General features: G+C 50.2%; 1 protein-coding gene across 1 annotated transcript in view; it reads right to left on the minus strand.

The window, feature by feature from the left end:
- The window catches only part of RAP1GAP2 (RAP1 GTPase activating protein 2), a 143,665-nt gene that overhangs the window by 24,580 nt on the left and 96,942 nt on the right, over window positions 1-22,143 (minus strand). The window contains exons 8-15 of the mRNA XM_060133818.1: window positions 20,556-20,634; window positions 19,747-19,800; window positions 16,967-17,050; window positions 11,534-11,634; window positions 9,326-9,455; window positions 6,728-6,883; window positions 1,453-1,524; window positions 850-936 (exon numbers count right to left, since the gene is read on the minus strand). Coding sequence (XP_059989801.1) covers window positions 850-936; window positions 1,453-1,524; window positions 6,728-6,883; window positions 9,326-9,455; window positions 11,534-11,634; window positions 16,967-17,050; window positions 19,747-19,800; window positions 20,556-20,634 — 763 coding nt within the window. The remainder of the gene's footprint in view (window positions 1-849; window positions 937-1,452; window positions 1,525-6,727; window positions 6,884-9,325; window positions 9,456-11,533; window positions 11,635-16,966; window positions 17,051-19,746; window positions 19,801-20,555; window positions 20,635-22,143) is intronic.

Here is a 22,143-nt window from a genome sequence, read left to right on the forward strand (position 1 = left end):
ACCCCACCAATCCCACTTACCCCTACCCTTATATACTGGAGTCCATCAGGTCTTCCTGATTCTGACCATTTCCTATGCCTGGTGTAAGCACACTGTCACTGTCTCTTTTGGACTCCTGTAATAGCTTCTAACTGGTCACGCTTCCTGCCCTCCTCGCCTTCAATCTACCCTCTCTCCCACCTCCTCCTGAACTTTATTAGGGACTCATCACCTCTAGTTCTAGTTGATCTGACCCAACTAGCATCTCTAGGTGGGCCTCCCACCATTCCAGGCCCCACATGAATCCTTCTTAGGCCACATCCAACCCTCTGCAGCTCCCTCACAAAGTCACGCTCTGAATCTGCCTGGCCTTTGCTCATGCTGTTTCTCATGCCTGGAATAACCCTCCCCACTCTTTCCTCCTGGCAAAAGGTTCATCAGATATCCAGACTCAGCAGCTCAAGGGCCACCTCTTCCAAGAAGCCTTCCCTGAACACACCCTCCATTCCCCATCAGCAGAAGCAGCCTCTGTGCTGGTCTCCATCACAGTCCAGCTCACTGCATCATACCTGTCTCCCATCAGCCTATGAGCTCTATAAGGGCAGAAACTGTGCCTCACATATCCCGGTATCCCAGGGAACAGAACAGAGCCTAGTACACAGTAGGTGCTCAATAAATGATTGGTGAATGGTTGACTAGACCTAAAGTTTGGATGGAATTCCCGCAAGAAGAAAGAGCTCCATATCAACACAAGGCTGAAGGCTTAGAGGGGCAAAGATGGTGCTTCCCCACCTTAAACAGCCCCAAGAATAGACCTCCAGGAAAGGCTGTCCAGGAGGGCAGGAGGAAGATCAGAAACCGCGCTCTCACCTCCAGCTTCGCAAATTTGTCTGACTTGCAGCAAGCATTCTCTGCATTGGTGAGCTTGGTGAGGAGAAACTCCCTGAACTCCGGGCCCTGGAACAGACAAGACACCCCACCCTTAGATGTTGCCCAAAGGGCTTCAGCCACAGGAAGAGGTAGGCAGAAGAGGGGGTCTTGGGAGAGCCCCTGAAAGGTCCCCTTCCGACATTTCATCAGTTCTAGCCCAGCCTAAGCCCACCTGCTAAGACGCTAACATGGAAACCAGCTTCCCTGGTGCTGGGAAAACCAACCCTCCACACCCACAGTGGCATTTCCATGACTGGAAGCCCACCTGTGCCCCAGCCTCCTGGGACTGGAGCATGGCATAAAAACCCTTCTTTTAGCAGAAAGGCAACCCCAGTATCAAACACCCTGACAAAAGGCCCTGTGCTGGGCCAGGCTGGCGGCACAAGGAGAGGTGGGGAGAGACCCCAAGTGAGGAGATTCCCCAACCCTGCTGAAGGTTCTCCTAAAGATCTAGTCCAATTCAGCGCCCCTGCAACCACGGACACTCAGGTGTGAAAACCTGGAGTCTCGGACATGAGAGGAGCAGAAAGGAGAATTTCTTACCTTCTGGAAAACAGGGGGGCTGGGCAGAGGTGGGCCGAAGGCCGGCACGTCTTCCCGTGCGGTGACTGCGACCTGAAACACAGAAGCTCGGTGTAGGCCAGGAGGGAGGAGACCCAAGCTGAGGATGACGAGAGTTCCGAGCCCTGGTCCTAGGGGACCTACTCCCCTTCTCCCTCCTCCCCTTCCCAGAATACAAATAAAGAACCATCATTGGCACACCCGAGTCACTGTTCCTAGAAGTGGGGCTGGATGGCATGGAGCTATCCCCATACCCTCATCTGCATTCCTGGAGGCCGGAAGCAAGTTTGGCAAGACGACTGGGCAGGGCTGAAGAGCAGCCTGGAACCCTAATTCTAATGTAGCACAAGAGCCCAGGAGATGCTATCGCGTTACCTCATTCGACTGGGACGCTAATCCTACGGAGAAGGCACCAGCAGAATTATCAGCCCTGGATTCCTGATGAGGAAACAGACGCCCAGAGCCGTGGAGCCTCAAGGGCTCACAGGAGATCAGCCCCGGAGATGAACTGAGAGCCCAGAGCACCCCGACCTTGCTCTGGGATTCCTTCCAACAACACTGACTCCCAAACCTGGCCAGACGTCAGAATCACTTCAAGTGTTTAAAAATAAATACCGATTGCATGGGCTCCACCCCAAACCTACTGAATCAGCAGCTTTGGGGTGGAGCCAGGAATCTGCAACCCTTAAACGCACCCGAGAGCTTCCGTGCGGTCAGCGGACTGGTGTTTGGGAGCCCTGGTCTCAGACACAAAGGGTCGGTCAGGCCGGGCAAGGCTGCAACTAACAGAGCGCCAGGGCCCGGCCTGGGAATTGGGGGTGGAAGGACACCAAGGCGCTCTGTGTGAGGGTCTCCCAGGCTCAGCACAGGCCCCACACCTCCCTTTTCCCTCTCTGCACGGAGGTGCCCTGGTGTCACCTGTTCTCAGCCCCCGAGGCTGCAGGCCTCTCTGGAGACTCTGCCCTCTCCCTTCCCCGGCGGCTGCTGACGCGAGCCCAGCCCTGGCATGCCGCCAGCCTCCCCAGCCTGTGAAGTAGGGCAGATGCAGAGTCTGCCAGACCGGGTGAGCAGGCAGCTCGGAGCCAGGCCAAGGAAAGGCCGGCCAGGGTCTGCAGGGGAAGGGAGCGGGAGAGGGCTGGTCTACATGACTTTCTCTCCCCAAGTGCAAGACTGTCCCCATGGCCCACACGGCAGTGCCCTGAGTCAGGAAATGGTACGTGCTTGGCTGACGTGATTTCTGGCGGGTTCCAGCTGCCAAACAGTTCCCCCTCCACCACCCACCGTGCACCCGTGGCACAAGTCAAGAATTCCACCCACGGAGCCAAAACTGGGGGAGAGGGAGGGGGAAGGCCACTGACGGGCTGCTGGCGAGGATGAGGCCAGAGGCCAGGCCCAGCTCTCCCCTCTTCCCACCCCGATGCCCCTTCCTTCTCAGGCTCGCATTGGAGTAGTCTGTGCCGACCAGGTAAGGAGCTGCAGATAAGCTCTTAAATCCACCCGAGTCTCCCAGCCAGACGCGCCCACGAGCCCACGGCAGCAGCCGGGTCAGACAGGCGGGAGACAGGATCCTTCCTCTGATGGCGACTCTCTATCCCCACGTGCTCCCTCTCCTGACCCCTTTCCAGCAAAACACCTGGGCCTTTGTTGTTCCCTCCTCTTGGGGACGGTTGGGTTGCCGAGCTGAAAGCAGAAGCTGCTTGAACACAACCTCACCTTCCTGTTTTCTAAATCCAGCCAAGGCCTCCCAGCAGGGGTGGGGGCAGGGCTTAGAAAGACAGAGGCAGCAGGTGACTCTGGGGAAGAGACTCTTCAAGAACTGGAAAGCGGAAGGAGACAGGGGTGTGTAAGTAATAAGAATACACCAGGGAGGCGGGGAGCCTCTGAGGACTCCAGACCTCAAAAGATCCCCACATCTGTCCAAGCATGGCCTGGAAGCCTTAGAGAACCACAAGGTCGCTCAAGCAGCAGACCAGTAGTGAGGGAAAGAGGGCACCTGGACAGGAACCCGCCTCCGGGGTCTGCTTCACGTAAGATTCCTGACACCTTTGCAGAACTTGAGGAGTCGGGGTAGGATGAGCTCAGACAGGGTGGGGAGAGGGTCCTAGCGATGGCTCAGCTGTAATTTCCTTCCAAGCTAGCAGGATGGGGATGAAATTCACATCTGAAACATAGTTCGATGCGATGTTTCATGCACACCCCAGATCGTGGGTCCAAGTTCCCACCTGCTCTGACAGCTCTGTGATGAAGACCACAGTCAGACCTGGACAGGACCCTGGTTCCACTGTTTCTGGGCTCCGTGGCCTCGGGCCTTAAGAAACTTAAGCTCTGGGCTTCCCTGGTGGCACAGTGGTTGGGAGTCCGCCTGCCGATGCAGGGGACGCGGGTTCGTGCCCCGGTCCGGGAGGATCCCACATGCCGCGGAGTGGCTGGGCCCGTGAGCCATGGCCGCTGACTGCGCGTCCGGAGCCTGTGCTCCGCAACGGGAGAGGCCGCAACAGTGAGAGGCCCGTGTACCGCAAAAAAAAAAAAGAAACTTAAGCTCAGCCTCAATTTGCTCCCCTGTAAACAGGGCCAATGGAGGCCTGCCTGGCCAGAGGCTTGGGAGAATTCAAGAAGACTGCTCATAAGGGCCTAGCACAGTGTCCAACGCAGATCAAATAAGAGGTAACCACTGTCACTCAATGTTTTTTTTTTATTTTCCCTGCTGACCTGCACCTAATAAAGTACACCTGAAATACTAGAGTTCCCCCAAACCACTTTCTAATCCACACACACACACACACACACACACCCCTCTTTCTCAACTCCCCTTCCTTCCCCTCCTCAGCATGTCAGAACTGGAAAGAGCTCAGAGATTGCCTACTCCAATTTCCTCATTTCACACAGAAGGCAACAGAAGCCCGGAGAGGGAAGGAACTGGCCCAAGGTCACACAGCAGTCAGAGGCAGGGTCAGGACAAGAACCCCAGATTCCGGAGCCTCTCGGTCTGGGACACTTTCCTGCACATTCCCACCCCTGTCCTTCACACCCTTCCTCTTCTTCCCTGTTGTTTGTCCTCCCCACTGGGGGCCCCCTGGGGCACTGCCCAGCCCCCAAGGAAATCTCACCCTCCTTTGCCATAGCCCCTAAGCGCGCAGGGGTCAGCTAAGGTCCCGTGTCACCTGGACCCCCCCTGAGGGATCTAACCATGTCCTCCTCAGCCTGCCCATCACTGGGGTGCTGCTGGGGCCGTGGACGGACAGAGCTCTGGGGAGCACCTTGAAAGGCTGATCTCCCTCCCTGCCCTCTGCCCCCCGACCCAGCCCCACTCACAGTCTTGCCCTCCAGCTTCGATGTTTGCCTGGCAGGCGGAGCCCAAGGTCCCACATCACAGGGACAGCCCCGCTCTCCCCGTGAGCTCTGCTTCTCACCACCTCTCTGAGGACAGTGCTTTCCCCTGGACCAGAAACGGTGGCTAGGGAGACTTGGTAAAGACTTCCGGCATCAATGCTGGAGGTGGGGTGGTGCTTTCTTGGATCTCTGATTTTTCTCTTTCGTATTTTCCTACTCTACAAAAGCTCTTGGAAAGTGGAGAGGCAGTTAGCTGAACTCTATTTCCTATCAGGAACTAAAAGCAAATACTAGACGTCCACGAGAGGCCTCATTCTGCCGGCAGAGGCCCAGCAGATAAGCCACACGTACATACATGACTGCCTGGAAGGCCTTGGGTGCCCTCCTATCACACAGCTTTACTCTGAGGATCCGTCTCTGCCACCGCTGGCTGTTAAAAGAACCAGGTGGCCGTCTGAGTGACCCAGTGGCTGAACTGCCTCACAGCCTCTTCTGTCCCTTCCCTGAAGCTGGTTCTTTATGTCACTTCCAAGTGCCCACACAGTAGGCACTGAATGAGGACACATGCTTCCACCAACAAATTAATCAACGAGTTGTTTGAAATGAATGTCCCCATTGGTGAAAGCCTTGAAGGAAACACCCAAACCATGGCTTCTCCAACTTTTCAGCTAAGACTGCTCAGTGACAGAGGAGGATGAACGTGGGCATATAAAGGAATCAGCTGTCCTCAACAAGAGAGAGTGGGGTTTTTTTGTTCTGTTTTGGAAGCCTCCCATTTGGCTTTAAAGCTGATGTGAATTTTGCACTTCATACACCTGGGTTTGTGCTGCTATAACAATTATATAACATCATTTTTCTTTCTGAAAATATTCAAGCAAAATTGATATGCTGGAAAGATGGCTATAAAGTGGTATGGCCTCATGAACCCCAGGGACCAGCACTGGCCTAAGTTATTATATAGGAAACATTTCAGGCCTATGGTTTCCTCTTCCAGGCTCCTTTCCCCTCTCCCTTACGAAAGTGGTTCCTAACACTGTGGGGAACAGGGAGTTCTCTGAGAATGTGAGCTATGGCTTCTCTCCCCAGAAAACACAAAGAAGCATGGGAACTCCACATTTTGCACTTATCTACAAGGAATACATAACAAAACCTATCTAACATCCACTTTAAAAACCCTGCCTCAGTCTATCTCCCTTGGGTCCCATGCCCCCCAACACCACTGTGATACAGAGAAACTGTTACCCAAGAGGTTGGAATTGTTCCTCATGGAGAAGCAAAGGAGAGGGTTAGCGACACAGCCATCAGGAGGGGACAGGGTGAGGGCAGCTGACGCTCATCTACATCCGTGAAGATTCTGAGCCAGTGTGAAAGCCCACTAAATGGGTCAGGAGGTCTAGACCCAGATGCTCACAACCCTACCTCCCTGGGAGTCTTCAGATTAAGATCATTTGCCCAGAATGGCTAAACCAGAGGGCCCCCCCCAGCGGCCAGGGTCTACCCTGCTCTGCACCCTTCTCACCATGAACATCTCTCCCTTTCCTTCCTTCCCTTTGTTTGTCACCGCCTTCTTCCTCTCCTCTTTCCTGACAGTCCTCTCCACTTTCTCTTTTCTGCTCTCCTCTGGCTCTGCCTCGCTCTAGCAAATGGCATTACCAGATTCCACGTAGGGACACGGGGTGCTTCTCAACCCTTGAGTTAGGGGCTGGGAACCTGAAGGCAGCAAGATGGATGAGGTGACCTCAGAAGGCGCTCTCCAAGAATCTAGCTCGCAAACCCCAGAAACCCGAGAACTCGTGGGAAATCTATCACGTTTCGGAGGATGGTCTGAGGAGCCACTGAGACGTGGTGTTGCTCGATGTCGCTGATTCCGTGAAGTGTGGTGAGGTGCCCGGGCCCACCACCTCCTCCGACGGGACTTTCTCCTTACCTTGTAGGATGGGGTCTCTGTGCCCTCGTTCTCAGCCTGCACAACAATGTAGGCATGTAAGAAGTTGGAGGCAATCATATCCGGGACAAACGGTGTGTTTTCTTCTTGGAAGATGATGGCCACAATGTCATTCCCAATGTGTCTCTTTCTCTGGAGCTAATCAGAAAGTGTTCCATTGTTATAAGCCAGTTAGGAACATCCTGAAAACAGAATAGGTCTATATAGGAAATTCCTCATTATTCTATCGTTATACATAAACCCCGGAACGCTGAGACCTCTCCCTCCAAGGAGCTTTTTCTTTCAATCTCTAGAAGCCACTAAAAAGGAAAAAAAATGAGGAAAATGTCTACGTTGTCAGGAAGAGGCTGGCAAGCTTCTTACTGAGCTCTATAGCACGTAGAGGTAGCCCTGACTCAGGACTCGCGCAGACTAGTTAAAAAGTGAGGCCGGGGGCTTCCCTGGCGGCTCAGTGGTTGAGAGTCCGCCTGCCAATGCAGGGGACGCGGGTTCGTGCCCCGGTCCGGGAAGATCCCACATGCCGCGGAGCAGCTAGGCCCGTGAGCCATGGCCGCTGAGCCTGCGCGTCCGGAGCCTGTGCTCCGCAACGGGAGAGGCCACAAAAGCGAGAGGCTTGTGTACCGCAAAAAAAAAAAAAAAAAAGTGAGGCCGGGTTTTGCCCTGGGAGAGCTTGTAATTGATCTGGGAGAGACACAAACACAGGTGGAGCCACCTGAGAACACTAACAAAGCCACCAGCCAGCAAATGCTAAATCAGCCACTACCCACAAAGTGCCTGTGGGGGCGGAGAAGAGGGCAAGATCAGAGGCCTGGTAGCAATCTGAGAGGGCTTCCTGGAAGAGGAGATTGGGAGAGAAGGGAGCACTTGATGGAAATGTGGATGATCAGGAAGGAGGGGGCAGATCATCCTATACCAGAAAGGAGAAGAACCATGCTCAGGGAAATACGGGCAACCTGGCTTGGCGGAGGTCATGGGGGAGAGAGAAATACAACCCCGATTCAGCATCCCAAGCTCGGCCAGGTGCTGTCACAGGTGATCTCAATCCCCAAGCACCTACTGTGTGCCAGGAACCATGCTGGGCTGTTCCCATGCAAGATTTCAAACGTTAAGGCCCTCTTGTATACCAAACCCAGGCTAGGTGCTTACCTACACTTTGTTCCTTTATTAAACACCTACTGCACGTAAGCTCTGTTTCCCACTGAGTTTCTCACTTACTGAGCACCTGCTGTGTACTAAGCCCTGTGCTGGGCACTTTTACAAATTGTCTCACTTATGGCACACACATCATCCCATTTCTTAGGAAGAGAAATTAACATGTACTCGGTCCTTGCTGAGAGCCAAGCTCTGTGCACATCCCACTTAACAGGTGACACTGAGAACAAGCCAGGCAGAGAACGGTCCTCGGTCTCAGGCTGGGGCAGCGGGTGAGGGAGGCCGTGAGGGAAAAGAGCTGAAGGTAAAACACTGCGAGAAAACCTACTTTGGGCACAAAAGGAATCCTGCTCCTATCTGTTTCTGGAACATTCAGTAGTTATTTTAGAGCCAAACTGCAGTCTCCTTTGCCAATTTCCTTTTTTCCTAAGAAGGCAGGCACTATGTTTACAATATTACATCTGTGTTCCCTCCTGGGCTCCCTGCTCAGAAACAAATGGGTCCGAGTTTGGTGAAAGGCCTAGCTTCCTTCCTTATCTGCCTGGAGACTGAAATGGTACAAAGAGTGGGACGGGGCAAATGGGACCACAGCCAGGGACCAGCTGCTGGTTTCAGGGCTCGATGAGAAAAAGAAGCCAGGTCCTCCCCGGGGACGTGCAGCTGTCAGAAGCAGCAAATGAGAGGGAAAGGAGGAATACCCTGGAAGCAGAGGTCTCATTCAGGGTTCTCCAGTCAAGGAAAAGGCTGGATTCCTGCCCGCGGCAGGTGTCCTAAGAGGTAAGGCTGTGTGACTAGACAAGCTGGAGAGGGGTGTGGGAGTGTCACATGCAATAACCAGCTTGACGTCTCTGGGCCAGGAAGAGTGGCCTGGACAGTGAACAGACATGAGGTAGGAAGCCTGCCACAAGCCGGGCATCGTACTGAGCCCTACAAGCAGAACCTTATGTGATCCCCACCACAACCCTCTAATGTACGTGGTGTTATCCCCATTTTACAGATGAGGCAAATGAGGACACAAGATTACCAGCTTGCCCAGAGTCACATACCCCTCAGTGGCAGAGCTGGCTTCAAGCCACCACCTGCAGACCACGTCATGTACTCTTGATCACCAGCCTACACGATCAGGGCACCTGGGCTCTGCTCACAGCTCTGCCCCCGATCACCTGGGAAACAGTCTTTTAACCACTGTTTCTGCATCAGTCACAGTGGGATAACCAGGAGCTCTGTCCCGCCTCCCACACAGGCTGCTGACCTGCGGTCTTGGTGGAATAACACAGTAGTTCAGGTTTTGATAAAAGGAACAAAGTTGAACAGACGGGCTTCTTGATTATGAAAATGGGGAAGGCGGCCTCGGTTCTCCAGGGAGACCAGACGCAGGCTTTCACCTCACACGCCCCAGGCTCCTGAAGCCATCCTGAACCCGGTTACCTGCTGGGTGTCTCCCTCGGTAAACGGCAGCTTTGTGGAGACGTGAAACATGATCTCCCTGTCCCGGAATATCGTGTACACTGATTCCACCCCCGTCTGTCCATGGGTCACATCCAGGCCTCCTCGGAAACTGTCAGGGGAACGGGAGAGTGCCAGGGGAAGAGAGAGAAAGAGAGAGAAGGGAAGTGGGCAACTTGGTACAACCTTCCCTAAGGACGTGGGGGCAGGAGAATGAGAGAAGATGTGGAAGAGTCGAGGGCAGAGAGACTATGATTCTGGGAAAGCAGATAAGGCTCATCTTCTGAGCAGATGAGCCCTGGCTTCTAACCGTAAATTACTATTTCAAAGACAAAGGCAGGACCTCCATTCCAAGCCTTGGCTGTGTCCCCTCCGCTCCATGGGAAGAGAGGTCGTCCATCCATCCACAACCCCAGACAAATGCCGTCCCAGCTGCTAGTGGCCCCCAAGGCTGGGCCTAAGCCTTTGATCTCTGCAAGGCTGTGTCCAGGTCCTCAGCCCAGAGCCAGGGCAGCCATCCATCCTTTTGGATGGTGGTGAGCCCCACAGGAGTATCCGGAGTCAGCGAGAAGAGGGGACAGATGCTTGACTTCTACCCAGCCAGTCCCGGATACGGAGACCCCACCACAGCAGCTGGGAGGTATCCAAGGAGGTCCCTTCTCTGGCTACCTCCTTGCAGGCAGGAAAAAAAAAAATACTAAGGAACTGGGTGGGCTTCTCAGAGCTGCCCCTCCTTCCCTTATAGAAACATGGCTGCTAGCCATGGCTCATCTTCAGCAAGGAGAGTGGGATACATGTTCCTTTAAGAAAATGAAATAAAACAGATCCTGAACATCAGGTCCCCCCAACCCCAAGCACTATAATACAAGCCAGAAATGTGCTCAGCCCCACATGTGGCCAGGAGTTAGGTCCATTCAGGTTCTAGACCAGCTTCTGCCGCTAAGTCAGCACATGACCTTGGGCATATCACTTAATCTCTCCAGGCCTCAGTTTCCTTTCTCTTGAAAATAAAGGGATAGGATTACATGACCTCTGGGGTCCTTCCTGGTTTTAATATACTTTATTTCATCAGTTGCAAGATGGAACATTTTTTCCCATTTTAACCTCTCTGAAATCAGGATATATCTTATAAGGATGGCATCTCAGAGCCAATGGAAGGTGGTATAATAAGAACAATAACAATGACGACCAGTGCTTACTCTGCGTGGCACTGGCCTGAGTGCTTCACGTGCACTATCTATTTCAATTCTCCAGCAGGCTTGTGGGGTCAGTACTATCTTTATCTCCCTTTTTACAGACAAGGAAACTGAGGCTTGCAGAGGCTAAGTCACTTGTTCAAAGTCATAGAGCTAATTAGTGGCAGAGATGGGATTTTGACCCATGTGTGACTGGCTCCAGCCAGCAGTGATGACCTTGAAGGGGGAGGAAGAGGAGGAGAGAAGGGAGCAGAGGAAATAAGTGATTATCAAGCACCTGCTCCATGCCAGACACAGAGCTAGTGCGTTCGCACATGTTAGGACATCCTGGTAATGCGGCTGCTGAGGTGGGAAATTCTGAGGGCTCAGCCGTGTGCCAGGCACAAGGCAGAGAACAGGCTGCCCAGGTCCGAAGGCCCTCCCCAAGTGTTGCCTTTGTCAAGGAACGTCAAAGGCCAGAGCTTTCCAAGAAACGGCCCCAATATTCTTTCTGTCCGCTTAGAGAACCACACACTGTTGCATAGGTTCCTGCCAGAGGGATTACGGTATTTGCACCAGAACTCTTAATTAACCATTCTTTTTGTGTCTTATCTAAAATGGGTCATTTCCCCCAAAACTACATAGGGTCCTCTTTCCGGAATGCCTAGCAGGTGAGTGACCTGCTCACCTGGAAGGGAAGGTGGATTCATTTCACTCTCAGTCTGAGCCAACTGTAATTAGGAAGGCAAATCTCAGGTGGAACGATTTCATCATGCATCCTAAGGGCCAAAGTCAATGCCTTTCAGACCATCTGCCATTCAGGATTATCCCCTGTACCACCGAGTCCTTCGAGATGCAATCAATGAGTGTTGATCATTTGCTGAAAAATAATCCCATGTTCCTTGTGCGTGTTGTTAACTCTCACATGCCACCCCCTGAAACTCTGCAGTCAGTCCTCCCCCTTCCTCTAGGGCCTCATCAATAGGGGCAGAGCCATCACTTGGCTAAAACCCACCCTTTGAAGTCCTGCAGCGTGATGGTGTCTCCCAGCAGATCTAAGAACTCCTTGAAAGCTGGGCTCTCCTCACTGTTCCCAAACAGCTCCTCCTCCAGGGTCTGAAAGAGAAACAGAATAAGGGGCAGAAGTTCAGAAAAATAAGCCTTCTCGTTGCTGCCAAGAGAAGGAATGTGATTGTCCAGATACCTGGTCCCTTTCTTCCTTTCCCCATCGCCCTCATTTGCCATCCAGTGGCTCTGTCATCCACGGGAGGAAGGACTAATAGAGGCTCACTCAACAGAGCTGGATTTGGGGGGCTGGTTAATGAGGACTTTCTATTTGAACCAAAGCTGCTGCTCAGTTTTAAAAAAAAAAAAAGGCAAAACTGAAGCAAAGAATTCTTAGACTTGATACCAAAAACCAATCCAAAAATGAAAAATTAATAGTTGGACTTCTGACAAAGGACTAGTATCTAAAATACATAAAGAACTCTGAAAACGCAATAGTAATCAAAACCACAGTGAGGGACTTCCCTGGCGGTCCAGTGGTTAGGACTCCACGCTTCCAATGCAGGGGGCACGGGTTTGATCCCTGGTTGAGGAACTAAGATACCGTGTGCCACGAGGTGCAGCCAAAAACAAACAAACAGACAAAAAAAAAAAAACCACAATGAGATACCACTCACACCATAATCAAAAAGAATAAGACGTGTCAGTGAGGATGTGGAAAAATCAAAACCCGCTTACGTTGCTGGTGGGAATGTAAAATGGTGCCACCTCTTTGGAAAATAACCCGGCAGTTCCTCCAAAAACTAAGCATAGGGCTTCCCTGGGGGCGCAGTGGTTGGGAGTCCGCCTGCCGATGCAGGGGACACGGGTTCGTGCCCCGGTCCGGGAACATCCCACATGCCGCGGAGCGGCTGGGCCCGTGGGCCATGGCCGCTGAGCCCGCGCGTCCGGAGCCTGTGCTCCGCGACAGGAGAGGCCACAACAGTGAGAGGCCCGCGTACCGCAAAAAAAAAACAACTAAGCATAGAGTTACCATATGATCCAGCAATTCCACTCCAAAGAATATACTCAAGAGAAATGAAAACAAAAGTCCATACAAAAAAAACTTGTACACAAATATTAGTATCAGCATTTTTCATAATAGCCCCAAAGTAGAAACAATCAGAATGTCCATTAACGAACAAATGGATAAACAAAATGTGATATAGCCATACAATGGAATATAATTCATCCATAAAAAAGAATAAAGTTCTGATTCATTGCACAACATGAATGAACCTTGAAAACATTATGCTAAGTAAAGGAACTAGACATTGAAGGCCACATATTATGATTCCATTTATATGAAACGTCCAGAACAGGCAAATCCACAGAGACAGAAATAGATTTGTGGCTGACAGGAGTTATAGAGTATGAGGATGATGGGAGTGACTGCTAATGGGAATGGGGTTTCTTTTAAGGGTGGTGAAAATTTTCTGAAGTTAGCGGTGATAGTTGCACAATTCTGTGAACATACTACAAACCACTAAATTGTACACTTTATTGAGATATAAATCACATGCAATTGTGAATTGTATGGTATGTCAGTTACACCTCAATAAAGCTGTTATTTAAAAATTTTAAACTCAACAGTAAAAGAAATCCAATTAGAAAATGGTCAAAAGACATGAACAGTCATTTCACTCAAGAGGATATGCAAATGGCAAGTAGGATGTTCAATTAGAAAAGATGTTCAATGTCATTAGCTGTTAGAGAAATGCAAATTAAAACCATAATGAGATCTCACTACACATCTATCAGAATAGCTAAAATGAAAAATAGTAACCACACCAAACGGTGGCAAGGCTGTAGAGAAAATGGATCACTCACACATTGCTGGTAGGAATGTAAAACGGAGCAACCACGCCAGAAAACAGCGTGGCAGCTTCTTACAAAACTAAACATATAATCACCACACAACCAGGCAACGGCACTCCTAAGTATTTATCCCAGAGAAATGAAAACTTCTGCTCACATAAAAACCTGTATATAAATGTTCACAGTGGCTTTATCCATAATAGCCCCAAACTGGAGACAATCCAGATGTCTATCCCTCAATAGGTGAATGGTTACACAGACTGTGGTACATCTAGGTATACCATGGAACACTACTCAGCAATGAAAAGGAACAAAGCATTGATACACTCAGAAACTTGGATGAATCTCGCTGAGTGGAGAAAAGCCAATCCCCAAAGGTTATATATTGTATGATTCCTTTTACACAACATTTTTGAAATGACAAAGTTCTAGAAATTGGAGAACAGATCAGCGGTTGCCAGGGGTTAGGGACTGGAGCCGGGGAAGGGAGCGTGGAGGCAGGAGGGAGGTTAGCATGGTTATAAAAGCATGAGCCACACCAGGATCCTAGCGTTGGTGGAACTCTTCCGTATCTTGACTGTGGAACCTACATGTGTGATAAAATTATATACGATGACTAACAAATGGATAAACAACATGTGATATATCCATACAATGGAATATAATTCACAGACATGCCACAAATGAGTATGTGTAAAATTGGGGAAATCTGAATAAGATCTGTGGATTGTATCACCATCAGTATCCCAGCTGTGATACTGTACTATCATTTTATAAGACATTACCTTTGGGGGAAACTGCACGAAGGGTACACAAGATCTCTCTGTATTATTTCTTATTAATACAACAGCATGCAAATTTACAAATATCAAAAAATTAAAAGTTTAATCATATTTTTAAAAATAGAAAGCAAAGCTGAAAACAGTAGCAAGCTCTGCAATCGTGACAGGCTTAAAACACTGAGTGGCCCTGCCTGATCAAAAGGTTCTACCCACAGTGGCAGGCTCTGCAAACAGCTGAAGGCTCTGCAAACACCCATAGATGGCAATGAACAGCTGAAGATGACACAAAGACACTCCAGTCTGTGCAATCCCTTTAAGGAGGAGGTCTCCAATAGGTGATTCTTTAACATCTCCTTAATGCCTGCTTTATAAGAAGAAAGAACCGACCTCAGGTTCTAAGCCTTCAATAGGAAACAGAGTCTAGCTAGATTTCAATAACTTAATTTTGTTTTTTTACAGTATTTCTTTTTAGAATTACCTTCATTTCACCCAAGTGATACTAATTTCCCAGTAAGAGCAGTGACATAAAATATCCTTTAAAAATTGAATTTAAGGTGAAAGAAAACTTTAAAGAAAAGTAAGTAGTTAGTGGTATTGGTGCAATAAAAAAATGTAAGGGTAGAATGACATGATCTTGGATGGGGTTTGTGAACGTCTAAAATTTGGGAAACACTGCTTTCTAGCAGGGGTCAGCAAACTATGGCCTGGGGGCCAAATTGGGCCCGCTGCCTATTTTTATAAATAAAGTTTTATTGGAACATGGCCAGGCCAATTCACTTAGCATTGTCTACAGCTGCTTTTGAACTGCAAAGGCAGGGTTGAATAGTTGCAACACGAACTGTATGGCCCGTGAAGTCTAAAATATTTACTATCTGGCCCTTTACAGAAAAGGTTTCCCGATGCCTGATCTGTCACATGCCACGAAGGCATCCCAACTCTAGTCCAGCAAGCTGTATGCCCCAGGTCATGAAGCTAGGGTTCGGGAGAATAGCTGCTTCTAAGCAACATACATCTTCTCCTGAGAAAACAATCCAGCTTATGCTCTGGGGTGTGCACCTCTCTCTAGGAATTACACCCAGCCTGGTATTACCGTCTTTATTTTTATACTGGCCTTGAACGTGACCATGGACTCAGGGGAGATGTTCTTAGTCGTTACTGTATCCTCCACAGGCTTAGCAAAGTGCCTGACAAACAGAGAGTTAGATGGGGCTTATTTATATCCTAAAACCAGCATAGGGCTTTCACGCAACCAATGTTCATATATAATCCCCCCAATGTAGGTTTGCAAAACAACAATCCAAATACTTTAAGAAAAGACTCTTATCTGCCGGGGCAACCCCACCTCGCCTCAGCGGTGTCAGGTACATAAAGAACATACAGACTCCTTCAGACTCCTTCTCAGAGGTGGATGGTTAATGTTCAGTAATTATAACTCTGCTGGAATATTGGACTGTAATCACCTTATGAGATCTGCTTTGGTAAATTTCACAAGCAAAGAACTTTAATTAGTGGGACTGTATGATCAGAGCTGTACAAAGTAAAAATGCAGTATGTGAAAATAATTAGAGTGGCTACTTGAATAATTCCCTTAAATTATAAGATTTATCTGTGCTGGTCTTTCAGCTCCACAAGCCTTCATTAATTAGAGTGTTTTTAAGTGAACACATGCCTCTTGTGGTCTAATATCTTCAGACAAGGAAGTCCGCTATCATCCAGCTGAGAAACACACTGTCACGCAAAGAAGACGACACAGATAATATTGAAAGATATTATCGACCTACCACTCACAGGGTCAAAACTTTTATTCATTCATTCATTCACATAACAAAAAATTGAGTGTATTTATATAAACACCCCATGCTAGGTTCTTGGATGATACAAAGGTGACATAGGTGTGGAACCTTCTTCCATACAACCCAGATGAGGAAATACCGGTGTGTTCAGCAGACCACTTCTCAGGATGCTAATAAAAGTTCATAGTAGGAGGATAGGAAGTTTGTGGTCAAATATGTATGGGAAACACTGAGTTCAACAAAGTTATAAAGAGTTCTCTACTCTGGGGGTTCTTAGAACCTTTAAAATGTTCCCACACAACTGACCACACCCACCCCCGTGGAACTCATCTGTTCACAGAGTACCTCACTGGACTAGTGTCTCATGGAACGCACTTCGAGAAACACCATTCTGGTCGACTGACGCCAAAGCAGCACGTGAGTGCTACAAGAGATAGAGGAGTTCTATGTACTGGTAAAATTTTTAACAACCTCCTCTCCAAAGACAGAAAACAGAAGCCCTGGTGTTTGCCCATTTCCATGGTGTGAATACTTCCATCGTGGCTGATTTCAAGCTACCAGGGTGACATCAATGAACACAGAGCTGGGCAGAGAGCATACAGCTGATGCCAGGACACTACTCAAGTCTGGGGAGCAAAAGCTAATTCCCAGCCAGGAGAGTGGTGGGCAAGGAGAAAGCAGCCTGTGCTCACGCATTCCCTCCACCCAGTCCGACTTTTCTTGTGACGAACAGCTCATTGTTAAACATAAGCGGAGGGAGCCAGGAAGAATCAGGATTCACTGCATGAAAAGCTACATTACCATTGAAGGGATCTGCAGGCCTTTTTGAGAGCAGCAGCCCACCTTGAAGATTCTACCACCACCAGTCTAATTCATATATGAAATGTGGTCCCTGTGTTCAGAGTATTTAAGAACCTAACGCGGGGCTCCTGTGCTTGGGGGATGGGAAAACAGAAGTCCCCAGGGAGAAACCACAGGATCTAGTGACCAGTATGGATTCGTGATGCTTACCTGCCTGGCTTTTTGATAAATGACCCCAAATTTGAAGGTGTTGTTGACGTCATGCTCATCGTAGGACACGATCATTTGGGAGGCCTGGAAAATGTGGGAAGAAGAGATCAGATTATTAACTTGGAGGCAAAATGAGGAGGTAAGTGGAAGGGGAAGCACCCATTTTGGTGGAGAACATGCCCCCCTGATATGAAACATCCACACAGGGAGGAAGAGAAAGGGTGAAGTCCAAAGTACACGGTCGAGATGCAACTCCAAAGGTCTCAGCTGTTCCCAGCCCCTGGACTTCCACCAGTGGTGACCAAACCTCTGGATCACCCATTCCATTTCCCTCCAGATATGCCAGCCAAGGCCTGGACACACAGGCAGTCCAGCAGGACGCGGGGAACTGACTTTACCCCAGTGTTCTATCTGGGGAGTAAAAAGTGCAGCCGGGACCCCAAAACCACTCAGCGAGGATGATGCCGGCTACAATTCCACCTCTAAGCAGCAGTGTGATTTTGAGCAAGGCACTGCTCCTGCCCAGACGTCAATCCCCTTTATCCATAAAATAAGAGGTCTCTAAGGCAGAACATATGCTAGCTAATTCAATATGCAAAGAAAAAACAAACAAAAAAACCCTGACCACTGGTTCCATCGAATTTTCTATTGTGCTTCAAAGAGTTGGTCAGAAACACTAAGCTCTCATTTTGAATCCACTGCTTTCACCTGTGCAGCTTTGAGTGAGCCACTTAACTTCCCTGGGCCTCAGTCTCCTCATCTGTTTCTTTATTTTTATTATTATTATTACTTTATTTATTTATTTATTTTGCCATGCTGCGCAGCATGCGGGATCTTAGCTCCCTGACCAGGGATCGAACCTGTGCCCCCTGCATTGGAAGCACGGAGTCTTAACCACTGGACCACCAGGGAAGTCCCTCCTCACCTGTTCAATGGAGACGTGTGGCTGTGAAGATTCAGTGAGATCAAGCACATGAAGTGCTAAGCACACAGCAGCTATTACCATCATCATCTATGTAAACCCTCCAGAAATATCAGAGTTGGACCAGCTTGTTAGGAAACACAAGACTTGGGGACTATTGGGATGGTCTCTGCAATAAAAAGGAGGGATTCGACCACATGTTTTGCTACAGGAAGAACAAACCGGGACTTTTTGGCCAGAGTATGTGGCCCATGTCAGGTTGTCACCCCTGACATATCTCTGTGTGGCTCTCAGCTGCCTGAGGAAATGGACACTTCTCAGCTCCCCCTGGAAGAACAGCGCTGCCCGACCCCAAAGGGCGCCCCCCACTCCCGCCTGGGATGAGCCAAAGGCTTGGAGTAGTTGCCCTGCCTGGGAAGAGGCACCCGGTCATGGACGCCTTCCAAGGAACATTCTAAACTCTGTGAATTGTAAAAACACACACACATCTCCGCCAGATTAACATCCCAGCCGGACGAAGCAGTCCTTCCAATCTAGAAAACATGAAAATACAGCTGCTCTCCCATTATTACCAGAGCCGGAGGCTTTCCAAGCTATAGAGAAAACTGCAAAAATGAGAGTCATCGGGTTCTCTCAGTGGCTGTGATTTGACAACAAAAATTGCCAAACTTGTAGTTAAGTTAGGGCTTTATGATGGGGTTTTGATGTTTGGTTAAACCTCACAAATTCAGCTTTAATTATAAAGGGGAGGGCAGTCTGAATGATAGAAAATATTCCATGGAGCACAGCATCTTACTGGGAAGCGCCTACAGATGCTCGGGGCGGGGGGCGGGGGGGGTAAGAGGCGTCCGAGAGAAGGGCTCTAGCACATTCTCTGTGCAGGAGGGGCCCTGCCATTATCTCAGCCCCCGCATGGGGACAAATAGTGTGTCAAGCCCAATTGTGAAGATATGAGGCTTCATTCCAGGGGGTTCTGGGTATCCCAGCCAGGACAGGACCCCTCTCCCCTCATCAAATGTCTCACCTCCTGGCTCCTGGCTGTCAGAACCGGGGCTCGGAATGGACTGAATCAGCGCCAGCCAGCCTGCCCCAGCGAGCCCCAGCCGGCCCACCGCCTGCTTCCACGGCCTCTCCCCAGGCCCCGCGGGCTCTCGAAGCAGCAGCCAGTGCCCTGGGTCTCTTCCCATGGCCTATTTAAAGCGATTCGCTGTCCATGGGTGATTAAGTCCTCTCACGGCATAATTGCTCTTGAGCGGGCTTGGGAGTTTGTTTTGTTATTATCGCTCTTCTCCCCACCCACACCCCGACATCAGAACCGGGGTCAAGTTGAGGCCAAGCCTAAGGAAACTGTTAACAGAGAACCAGCCAAGTTTATTAACTAGGGGGCCGGCGGAGGCTTGTTAGGCCCCAGACCTGTAGTAATGTTGGCAACAGGGAGCCGAGGTCTGGCCTCTTATTTCTTAGTGGGGTTCTGCCTTCTGCCCGCCTCGCCCCCTTCCTGATGGCTGACCAGGTCTACAGCAGCCCCCCAGCTAGAGGCAGAATCACTCCCCAGCCCAGCACTGGCCTCAGGCAGGTACGGCCAGACTGAGAAGCTGCACCACGGCTACCCGTCTGCCACCTCCACACAGCTGGGGACCAATTCTAGCGGGCTGGGGACCCAGGCATGGCTGAGGACGGGTTCCCAGCAGATCAGTTTGTGAAGGGGCGGGCAGGGAGAGGGGGAGACGTGGAGGTGTATCACGGAGACCCCGCAAAACCCCCCAAGATGCAGAGAACTTCCCACAGAGCCCCAGGCGTGCAAATCCGTGCCAAATGGCAGAGCCCTGAGCAAGGGGAGAGGGGGGAAGGTCCTCACCTTGGGGTACAGGACAGGGTTGAATTTCAGCCCCACTGCGTCGTCACAGAACGCCTAAGCAGGGAGAGAGAAACACACAGCTCAGGGGCCACGTCCACGGAGGGCACCTGCGCTCCTCTGCCCACCAAGAAAAAGAGCGTGAGGCCAAGATCTGCGGGGTCAGATCCTGGTGCTACTACCGCTCACTCGCATGTGGTCGGGAAAGTCAAGGGACCTTCCTGGGGTTTCCTGCTGAAGTGAGGCCACCGAAGGTATCCGACACAGTTCTGCCTGGCATTCCCACTCCCGGAGTGTGGGTCCAACCCCACCCAGCTGACCATCCTTCCCACCCCACTTTGATCACTCAGTTTCCAAGTTCCCAGGACCCCAGAGAAGTGACATGGGCCCCTCCACCAGCTGATGGCTCCTTACCTGGGGGGGCCCTCCGTCTCAATCAACAGCCCGGTCATCCCTCAACCCAACCGTCCTCGGCTGTGAAGTCGCCCCAGTTCCCCCCTCTCCTCCCTCCTCCTCTATTCTCCAGCCCTGTCTCTCCATTTCTCTTGTCTCCTGAACTAGCTGTGAACTTGGGGGCTTATCCTGTTCCCTGATCAGCCTCAGCAGCGAGGATGAGATGGGCAAGGTGTAGAGGAAAGGGGGGCATCCGCCAACCGCTCCCCCCAACCGCATCCATGCAGTCAAGGGCCCAAGAGGACAATGGCCTCCCCCTCCCCAAGGGCAGAGCCCACCCAGGACGAGCCTCCGCCCCCACCCCAGAGGCCAGACCTGGCCCAAAAGAGGAAGCCACCTCCCTCAGTGTCAGCTTTTACCTTCGCAATCTGAGGGACGCTGGGCAACTTGCTCAGTCCGGCCAAGGGGATCCGCTCATGTACTGTCTTCACTTTGGACCTGCACACATGGATGAGGATGAGAAAGGGGTGTCCACAGAAATGGAGTCAATGAGGAAGGTGGCTGAGGTCACGCCAGGCCACAAGGCAGGTACTTGCTTCACGTCACCCTGGGTCAGACCTGCCTCATTCCGCCCAACCCAGGCATTGGGCGCTGCACTCAAACTGGAAAATGGAATGCTGCTTAGGGACCCCATAGGAAATGGATACTCAAAGAACCTGCCTGGTGCAGCTGACTGCAACTGAAATACGGAAAATGCAAATAGCTACCTTCAAGTTTGACATTACTTTTTTGTTTCTTTGTGTGTTTTTTGTGTTCTCCAGAAGAACTGGGCAGAGCTTCTGGACATATTTGGGTCTGACATGCAATTAAACCTTTATGAAAAGAAAAACTAATATTTGAAAATCTGTATTTACGTAAAATATAGATGAGATGAAAGTTGCTTTATAAAGGGATTCACCATAAGGCTAAGTTTAGCCTGTTCCCCTGATTCATCCAGCACATTACGAAAGTGTTGAATTCTACCGAATGCTTTTCTGCATCTGCTGAGATAATCATATGGTTTTTAATCTGTTAACCTGGTGGATTACATTTCTGTTGAGCTATATTTTCAATCCACGGGTAAAACTCCTCTTGCTTATGATGTATTCTTTTTTTCATATCCTGCTGAATTTAATTTATTGATTTTTTTTTTTTTTTTTTTTTTGCGGTACGCGGGCCTCTCTCTATTGTGGCCTCTCCCGTTGCGGAGCACAGGCTCCGGACGCGCAGGCTCAGCAGCCATGGCTCACGGGCCCAGCCGCTCCGCGGCATGTGGGATCTTCCCGGACCGGGGCACGAACCCGTGTCCCCTGCACTGACAGGCGGACTCTCAACCACTGCGCCACCAGGGAAGCCCAATTTATTGATATTTTATTTAGAGTTTCATATCTATGTTCAATAGCAACACTGGCCTATTTTATTTTCTTGTACTTCCCTTGCCAGGTTTTGATATCCAGGTGTTACTCCAGCCTCGTAAAATGGTGAGCATCTCATCTTTTGAAATAGTTTGTATACCATAGGAATTTTCTGTCCCTTAAAGGTTTGCTAAAATTTGTCTGAGATTTCACAGACAAATCTCTGGGCCTGCTATTCTTCGTTGGAAGGATATCTGTGGCTATCAATTCGGTTCTCTCTTTTTTTTTTTTTTTTTTTTTTTTGGCTGCTTTCGATCTTCGTTGCTGCGCAGTCTTTCTTTAGCCGTGGCGAGCGGGGGGCGGGGAGGCACCCTTGTTGCAGTGCGCGGGCTTCTCACTGCGGTGGCTTCACTTGTTGCAGAGCACAGGCTCTAGGCACGTGGGCTCAGTAGTTGTGGTGCACAGGCTTAGTTGCTCCGCGGCATGTGGGATCTTCCTGGACCAGGGCTCGAACCCGTGTGCCCTGCATTGGCAGGTGGATTCTTAAGCATTGCACCACCAGGGAAGTCCCCCAATTCGGTTCTTTAATGGTGAACGTTGAGGGTTTCTACTC

The sequence above is a fragment of the Lagenorhynchus albirostris genome, chromosome 20 (assembly GCF_949774975.1).
Source record: "Lagenorhynchus albirostris chromosome 20, mLagAlb1.1, whole genome shotgun sequence".
Lineage (NCBI taxonomy): Eukaryota > Metazoa > Chordata > Mammalia > Artiodactyla > Delphinidae > Lagenorhynchus > Lagenorhynchus albirostris.